This window comes from Arachis duranensis, chromosome 8 (assembly GCF_000817695.3).
Source record: "Arachis duranensis cultivar V14167 chromosome 8, aradu.V14167.gnm2.J7QH, whole genome shotgun sequence".
Classification (NCBI taxonomy): domain Eukaryota; kingdom Viridiplantae; phylum Streptophyta; class Magnoliopsida; order Fabales; family Fabaceae; genus Arachis; species Arachis duranensis.
The window spans coordinates 43,620,897-43,629,215 of record NC_029779.3 but is presented as its reverse complement, the minus strand read 5'-3'; the positions used below and the strand labels follow the sequence as shown (position 1 = coordinate 43,629,215).

Genomic DNA, 8,319 nt, shown 5'->3' with positions numbered 1-8,319 from the left:
TAGTCAAAAAAAAAAAAAAAAAAAAGAAAAAGAAACCTAGGAGATCCATCAAATCAAAACCAATGTATGAACAATAGTTCCATCAAATGCATCAATATGCAAACCCCATTAATCCTTACAGAAGAACATAAACCTTTTTCAAATTTAATATTAATGAGGTCACCTTGTCCAAATCCCCACAAACTCGTTAGCTGCTTCATCTTTGCAACCGTCTCTCCCGAATTCTTGTTAGTTGGAGGAAAGATGATTTTCCTAGTGAATACACAAGCTATAAATTAATCTTCTAATATATAGCTATGATGATGACACGTTTTATACTAGAGGTAGAAAGACTATATGTAGAATCCACACTAGCACGCGCTTGAAATGAGGAGGATAGTACTTACCAGAAGATTATGGCGGCACCGGGTGAAAAAAAAGAATTCAAAATATGCTGCAACAATTGAATATCCTTTTAGCCTTTTGGCATTCAGGCTCTTGTAATGGGATCTTAATCTTTGTTCCTCCAAGTTCAAGGTTTACTTTATCCCAATTCAATTCAGTTCCATCCAAAATGATGTGCTTCTTACTCACAGTTCTATATACTTGGGAGAGGAGACCGAGGAATGCTGACTCCACATTTTTGGATTCAAGTGCCGATGCTTCAATGAAGAAGAGATTCTCCTTCTCTGCAAGGTCTTTGGCTGCCTCAACCGGCACTGCTCGAGCAGAACTAAGGTCAGACTTGTTGCCGACAAGCATGACAATTATATTCTTATCTGTATGCATCCTCAGCTCCTCCAACCACTTTTCAATATGGTCAAAGCTTTGGTGGTTGGTTATGTCATATGCTAGTAACGCGCCAGTTGCACCTCTATAGTATGCAGTTGTAATTGCTTGGTATCTGTCATGAATGCCAACATCACAAGAAGGGGAAAAAGAGAACAACTGAGCATTTTCTCATTAAGGTACATGAATTAACACTATTGGTCTCTCTCATAACTCAGGAACAAAGTCTAAGTAAATGTCAAGATTGTTGTAAGAAAATGAATTGACTAGAATTTCAAGGACATTCTTAGGAAGAATATCAGCAAACAATCAAGTACATAAGTAACAAACTGAAGTCAGCATTATTAATTAATGTGGATATTAGTAAACAAGTTAAATTCATAACACGCTCGCCAAAATTTAGTTGCAGTGTAAGGCGATAAACAAGAATCAAGAAACATATTCTAAGAACTTTGATGAACATTATGTTTCATGACCATCATTCACAAGGATCTTGCGATTTGATTATATTAAAATGCGCTATGCTCTAAGATGTAAAATGTAAACAAAATTGAGCAGGAAAATGAGTCTCAGCACTAATCAATCTTGTTAAAATTACGGGGATGGTCTTCTTATCTCAAAAGAAGATCAGATCTTGCACAGAATTCAGCTATATTCATAGTTCTATCCATCTAAATACGATCATTTTAGCTCATCACAAAAAAGCTCATAGAATAAAACCCTAATAAGCAAAGAAATGAACAAATCAAAGAGAAAAAATGGACCTTTCTTGACCAGCAGTGTCCCAAATCTGTGCCTTGACAACTTTGTGATCCATGAGAACCGTCTTGGTGAGAAACTCAACCCCGATCGTGGCCTTGGATTTCAAGTTGAATTCGTTCTTGACAAAGCGATTCAAGAGCTGAGACTTGCCAACACCAGAGTCGCCAATCATCACAATCTTGAACATGTAATCGATTCCCTCTTCCAATTCACCTTGCCAGTGAGCCATGGCGCCTTTCGAAAACAAAGCAAAGAACACGTTGGAAGCCAGAGAGAGAGAGAGTGTGTGTTTTATAAGGCGGTAGTTGGATACGCATTTTGAGAAGGAAACGGAGGGAAGGAATGGGAAGTGGAATATCACACTGTCTGTCTTCATCACGCTTCCGTGTTTTCTTTTTCTCACAACGGTTACTGCCACGGAAAGCGTTGCATTTTCATTTTCAATTTTTTATGACTTACATAACCTGAATTTAATTTTGATACATAATTATTACAAATCAATTTCATGCGTATATCTAATTTACTAATTATATAATATCACATCAATCAAAATAATTATTCTTGATATTGATATTAATAGCCATTTATAAAAACTATTATGTAAAATATTTTAACTATCGGTATATTAAAATTAAAATCAGATTCTTTTGAAAGAAACAATTTTTTTCTTTAATTTGGTCTTTATAATTATATTTTTCTCGTTTTGATCCTAGAAAATTTAGGTGTTTTAAATTTTAATTTTATTTTAATTGTTTTAACTTATTTTAATATATTAAATTTGATATTTAAAATTAATTTTAAAAAATACTAGATAAATAAGTTATTTTTATAACCAAATTTAATTAATTTTTACCTTCTAAGAAAAAAAAGAAGCGTGAATTTACGCAAATATGTGTGGGTGATTAGTTGTGCGAATAATTATTAGACCAACTTAGTTAAACTTAATTATCAAAATGATTTGATTATATAATCATCATTTAATTTATACATTAGTATTTAATGAAATAAATTAAGAATAAACTCTATAATAAAAAAATTTGAATTTTCTACAATCAATAACTAGAAATAAAATTTCAAAGCCCAAAGTGGAATTTTAAACAATTTATAAAGATTAAAAATTTATTTAGGTAATTTTTTTCCTATGAATAAGTGGAAAACCGAGATGGTAGATGGAAATTGGTTTAATAAATACTTTATAAGTATCAAAATTTTGAAAAATATTTTTTAAAATAAAAAAGTTGGCAAAATTAATAAAATGATAATATAATACTTTAATTATCTTAAATATAACATTTATTATTTATGAACCGAATATACTATTAAAATAATATTCGAAAAATTTTATCGATAACAAAAATAACTCTAAAATACACTAATGACAAATAAATCCCTTAAAAATTTTAAAATTTAAGAAAAGTGCCCATCTATCAAGTGAGACCATTTTGGTTGACAACAAATGCTCAGTTAGCTAATAGAAGAGATAACATGGCTAGTTCTGAGAAGTACATAATGATCTGACATTATAATTTATTATTTAAAATGACAAGCTGGAAATTAAATCCCCAATTCAATCTATCAAAATAAAAATCAAAATCCAATTAAAAATACTATTTATACACTCAAATCACTCACTAATGACGGAAGTTACTCTAATCTGTTAGTTAGTTAGTTAGAATAGTTATACTGTCTCACCACCTTCCACATTTAGATTATAGATAGTTTCTATACTCTATCATTCAGTCAGTGATGAATGTTAACAAAACTCAGATGCAGATGTTAACTCTGGACTCTGCTATCTTTTCTCTCAACTCTCTCTTTCTCTCTGCTTTTTTCTCTGCACCTTTTACTAGTTCTAGTTTCAACTATCCTCAGGTACCTTTCAACTAAAATTAGCCACTCTGTTTTTATACCTATAAAAATACAACACATACCAGCCTAAGAAATCATACACGCGGCAAAACATATAGCTCCTCAATAGCAGTGGCATCTATACCCAACTGTTTCGACTTTTTTTGTGCAATCATGTACAACGTGCACCCACACGAATGAAAATGTAGCCCCAATTAGAAGAGCATGCCACAGACCACAGAACTTTGTAGTGATACGTTCTTGAGAATTTTGATCTAGACTGATATTTATAGCAGATACCTTCTTCTCTGGAGCTTGGCCTGATAATCAACAGGTTCTAATTAAGTTTATGTATATGAATGTTATCTGCAGAAACTTCATGCCTAACTAGTTAATCCTTGATTGTATTGAGTTGGAACCACTTCAGTTTTGGCGGTCATTGCTATTCATATTATAATCAAACATTACTAAAGATAATAATAATAAGAGTAAAGGACATTTTCGTCCTTGACCTTTTTTTTTGCGAACATTTTCGTCCTCAAGCAATTGAAAATACATTAAAACCCCTGACCTTTGAAAAACGTGGACATTTATGTCCTTCCGTCGTTTGCACTGAACGGAAAAGGCTGAGCTGGCAGAGGTGGCGCTGAGGTGGCACGTAACGGAGGCCAGGTGGCATAGAGCATTTCGTAACAGGACGTATAAGTCCCTGGAGACGAAAACGATGCCGTTTCGTCTCCTCCCCCATCTGCCACTTTCTTCTTCCTTCGTCCCTTTTCCTTCCATTATTCTTCCTCAGCCTTGCCTCCATCACCGCCGCACAGCCGCGCCTCCGTCAGCCACCATCAACGCCGACGACCTCCTCCATCATTCTTCTTCTTCCTCTTGCGATTCACTCAACCTCTCCGCCCAATTTGGCCATGTCCGCATCGCCGTGGAAATCATAGACTCACTTTCTTCTCTCCAATTCCACTAAGCAATTCTTCTACAAATGGCTGAAACTCTAAACGCCTCAACGTCCTTACCTAAACCCTCTACCATGGACCCTCAATCCCAGCCTTCCCAAAGTCCAAACCCAAACCCAATCCCTAATTCAAATCCCAACCCTTCAACATCAGTGCAATCGCCTTCGATCTCAAACTTCTCTCAACAACAATCCCCTTCAATTCACAATATCTCTTCCCCTTCTCTCCCCCCTCTCCCCCAAGACCCTCAGCAATCACAGCAACAACAACCATAACAACAGCAGCAGCAACAGCTTCAGCAACAATCACAGCAGCAACAACAAACGCAACAGAATCGACAAAGTGAGTGTTGTGGGGGAGTAAATGAAGAAAGGAAATTCTTCCTTCCATGACATCTGAAGGAGTATCACAAAAGAAAGTCAAGAAAAAATTCAAACTTGTCACGATAATCACTTACCCAAAAGAGCAAAGAACCAATAACATTACAAAAAATCAAAACTTGTGTTGAAGGTGTGAGTGAAAAAAAAAGGAACTAAAATTATGGAAAATGAAAATTACTTGTCGAAAACGACAGCGAGGGAATCGAAGTTGATTGGGTCTTCAAGGAACCCCTATTTGTGCTTGCAACCAAACAGCCCTCGGTGGTGCCCATTGGCACCGTGTGCTCTACCCCATCGAGCAACAATGGACCCACAACACCCACTGAAATCTGAACAAACCCTATTGCCGGACACCACCTGCTGTACGAGCTCCTCGTCGTCGGAAGAGAGAGGAGGAATCTGAGGCGGAACGTGTAGTGGAAGTTGAGGTTTCTGCGATGGCGGAGCAGGAGAAATAACGGCGACGGCGGAGCAGTCGATTATTCCGGCGGGGCAGGGGCCGGGGTTTCTTGCGTCGTCTTTAATGATTTCTTCTTCTTCTTCTTCTTCTGCTTCGTCATCGGAGGAAGCTCGAGACGAAGCTGCAATAATGGGTTGAACAAGGCCAATGCCGAAAAATCGAGGTAGACGAGGGAGAAGAAGTGGAGGTCAGTAACGAAACGGCGTCGTTTTTGTCTCCAGGGACTTATATGTCCTGTTTCGAAATGCTCCCTGCTACGTGATCTCTGTAACGGCCAGGTCAGCACCATCTCTGTCAGGTCAGATTTTTCCATCCCGTCCAAACGCCTGAATTCGACGGAAGGATTGAAATGTACACGTTTTTCGGAGGTGAGGGACTTAAATGTATTTTCCATTCTTTGAGGACAAAAATGTCCGCGAAAAAAAAGGTCAGGGACGAAAATGTCCTTTATTCTAATAATAATCAAACATTCTCAAAATTATACTTCAAAATTCGGTTACAATCAAGCACGTTCAAAACTGTAGTCAAACTTCACAAATTAAAATCATTCACAAAATTTGATAAATAAAATTATGCATGTTTTAAGCTAATCATGACCATAGATGCTTACTTCGTATATTCCAAAATTAACTACAAATGTCTCAATTCATCTATAAGGGAATCAGATGCAATTCAAAGTGACATCTCTTCATCTTTACACATAAAAGAAAGCTACAGAATCCAAGTGGATGTGCCTTTTGAAAACATGAACTTTAAAAACTAAATCTTCCATGTTCATCAGTTCAAAGACATAAACGTCTTCGGCTTGCAATCCATTCTCAGGCACAAACAAGAACCAACCACCTGAGCCATTGTCTTTTCCCAACCTTAAGCGCCACATCCTTCTTCTTGTCCTCAATGTAACCTTTTTTAAAGTTCGTACATGCACTTGATATAATATTATGTGAGGTAGTTTGGCTTTATGAACAACGTGAAGAAAGGGTTATATGAGATGCATTTCTGGCTACTTTTTAAATTTTAAGTTCCTTCTGTCAATTCAAAGATGATGTTCTTCATCAAATAGAACCCATTTCAAGAAAAAGTAAAAGTCACCAGATGCAGGAATATAATTCAAATAAATAACTCTTCAAGCACACTACCTGGTTCCTCTTAATCTCAGGGGGAAAGGCTATAGTGGGAAAAAAAGAGAATTTGTTGATCCTCTGGCACTGGTCATATGTGCCAACTTCATGATCCCGTGCACACTCGATAGTCAAGAGTATAAAAAATGGGCAACACTAGTCAAAGAAAGATGATCTGAATAAGAAAAATAATTTGTAATTTTACATTATGAAGTTTGATTGTTAGTGTTACAACTTACAAGACTTACAAGACTTACAATCAAAACTGTTTCTTTTTCTTTTCCAAGTAAGAATGGTGTCTCTGAAAGTTCAACACTGCCCAGACTAAGTGTCTTAGCCCTATTTCTGGCCAAAGTGCAGCTGGTGAATACAAAGGACAGGTACTAGTCTGCCAAAGAAGAAAATTGCTAAGACGAACCTCTCCAGAAGTTCGGATTAAGATGTCAGGGTCAGGTGCCACTGCCATGTACATGTTCTTCTCGACATCGGTCAGTTTAATAGCCGGAAGCTCGCCCTGATCATGCTTGCCCTCTTCTGCTATTTCAACCATCCCATTGCATGATGAAGTTTCAGTTTTTCCGGATCTATCCGTGGATCCATCGGCATCTTGTCTTGCATAGTCTTCACAAGAATCTTGAGCATTCACTCGGATACCATTTCTTTTCGGGGACCTGTCAAGTTGTCCAATTGTGCCATTGGACACTGTTGCATTCCATATTTCCTTGAATGATTCTTCAACAGCATGCACAATCTCATCACTTGAAGTATAGGCTACACAAACTAACAATACTCTCTGTTTGTTGTGGGCAGTGACCTTCATTGCCTTTTCCATTGAAATCCTCACAGGTTCAGCCAATAACTGCAAGTTTCCAATGAAATGTAGTTTAACACCGTATTCATTGATAATGCTTTCATCTTGAAGCAACTCCTCAATCTTTTCTCGCATCAATTCCATCAAGGATTGCACCTCTTTAGGCTTTCTTTTGAAGTTATCGATGCTGAATGCATAGACAGTTACATACTTCACTCCTAATTCATAACAATACCTAAGCATGGAAATGAGAGATGAAAATCCAGCCTTATGGCCAATCCCTTCAGCCAAGTTAGTCTTCTTTGCAAACCTTCGATTCCCATCCATGATAAAAGCAATATGATTTGGCACAGGACCCATAGATAATATGCCAAATATGCATCTCCTAAGACAGCTGCATAAACCTCCAAGCAGGTTGCTTGTAATACCTCCAGTATCTTTGTGCATGGATGTGTTCAGCAATGCAACTCAAAGTGTCTAAGATAAACCTACCAGAGGAAAACTTTGTTATAAGTTAGCATTAGAAAGAGTTAAAGCAACAGGAGCACATTATCAAGATACAAGCTCAACAGCTTAATAGCAATAACAATGTCAAACATAAATGCAATACAGAAAATCAGTAATTAACAGTTTATATGATTGCTTGTTTAGTCTAAAACTTGAATCATGTGCAAGCTAATAGGTTTCTAAAATTAGGAACTTTACTGTTACATTTGATGAGAATATTTTCTGTCAATAATGATGGTTTCTATTCAGGATTACAAGTTTTTATAGAGGATCTAAGCATCATTCCAGTATCAGCCAAAAGAGTTATAATACTAAAAGTTGCTTCTCCAGATACCTGTTTCTTCCTAGTTAGTAGCAAAGATGTTAGAAAAATATTAAAAGGCTTATTAGTTTGACATTAGTCATAGTTTTCCTCCAGGGGACATAGACAGATTGATTTTTCAATTCCAAATGTTAATTGCCAAGCATAATATATTAGTGTGTTTGAAAGATACCCCTGACAATTTTAACAAAATAGTTAGCACTTTAATCTTTAAATTTAAAATTAGCAATTTTAACTTAATAATTAGCATTTTAACATAAAAAAACTAACATTTTTAATTCAAAATTTATACTCAACTAAAAAATCAACATGTTCAACTCAAAATTAGCATCCAAACACACTGAACTTATTACATCCAAACACACATACATACAC

At 36.2% G+C, this 8,319-nt stretch overlaps 3 protein-coding genes across 4 annotated transcripts in view; all 3 read right to left on the bottom strand.

Annotated features, from left to right (window-relative positions):
- Nucleotides 1-18: 18 nt before the first annotated feature.
- On the bottom strand, nt 19-1,924 carry LOC107463108 (ras-related protein RGP1). The gene is made up of 3 exons (XM_016081847.3): nt 1,533-1,924; nt 387-883; nt 19-252 (listed from the first exon to the last, which is right to left on the bottom strand). The coding sequence occupies exons 1-2, from the start codon at nt 1,904-1,906 to the stop codon at nt 424-426; spliced, it is 834 nt and encodes a 277-aa protein (XP_015937333.1). The 5' UTR covers nt 1,907-1,924; the 3' UTR covers nt 19-252; nt 387-423.
- A 1,856-nt stretch (nt 1,925-3,780) lies between these two features.
- LOC107463006 (uncharacterized) lies at nt 3,781-5,514 on the bottom strand. Its single transcript, XM_016081694.3, has 2 exons — nt 4,902-5,514; nt 3,781-4,738 (listed from the first exon to the last, which is right to left on the bottom strand). The coding sequence occupies exons 1-2, from the start codon at nt 4,993-4,995 to the stop codon at nt 4,467-4,469; spliced, it is 366 nt and encodes a 121-aa protein (XP_015937180.1). The 5' UTR covers nt 4,996-5,514; the 3' UTR covers nt 3,781-4,466.
- Nucleotides 5,515-6,480: 966 nt separating this feature from the next.
- LOC107463109 (dehydrodolichyl diphosphate synthase CPT3) overlaps nt 6,481-8,319 on the bottom strand; it is a 2,776-nt gene continuing 937 nt past the window's right edge. The window contains exon 2 of one of the 2 annotated variants that reach the window (XM_021129725.2): nt 6,481-7,617. In XM_021129725.2, coding sequence (XP_020985384.1) covers nt 6,564-7,562 — 999 coding nt within the window. In that variant the 5' untranslated portion in view covers nt 7,563-7,617 and the 3' untranslated portion in view covers nt 6,481-6,563. The remainder of the gene's footprint in view (nt 7,618-8,319) is intronic. The other variant, XM_016081848.3, reaches the window with a different exon arrangement.

What these genes read in the sequence shown, in the direction of transcription:
- LOC107463108 (XM_016081847.3), bottom strand. Translation starts at nt 1,906, where the DNA reads ATGAAGACAGACAGTGTGATATTCCACTTCCCATTCCTTCCCTCCGTT. An exon ending in GACACTGCTGGTCAAGAAAG is followed by an intron (nt 884 to 1,532) that starts GTCCATTTTTTC and finishes CATTCATGACAG; the next exon opens with ATACCAAGCAATTACAACTG.
- LOC107463006 (XM_016081694.3), bottom strand. Translation starts at nt 4,995, where the DNA reads ATGGGCACCACCGAGGGCTGTTTGGTTGCAAGCACAAATAGGGGTTCC. An exon ending in CTCGCTGTCGTTTTCGACAA is followed by an intron (nt 4,739 to 4,901) that starts GTAATTTTCATT and finishes ATACTCCTTCAG; the next exon opens with ATGTCATGGAAGGAAGAATT.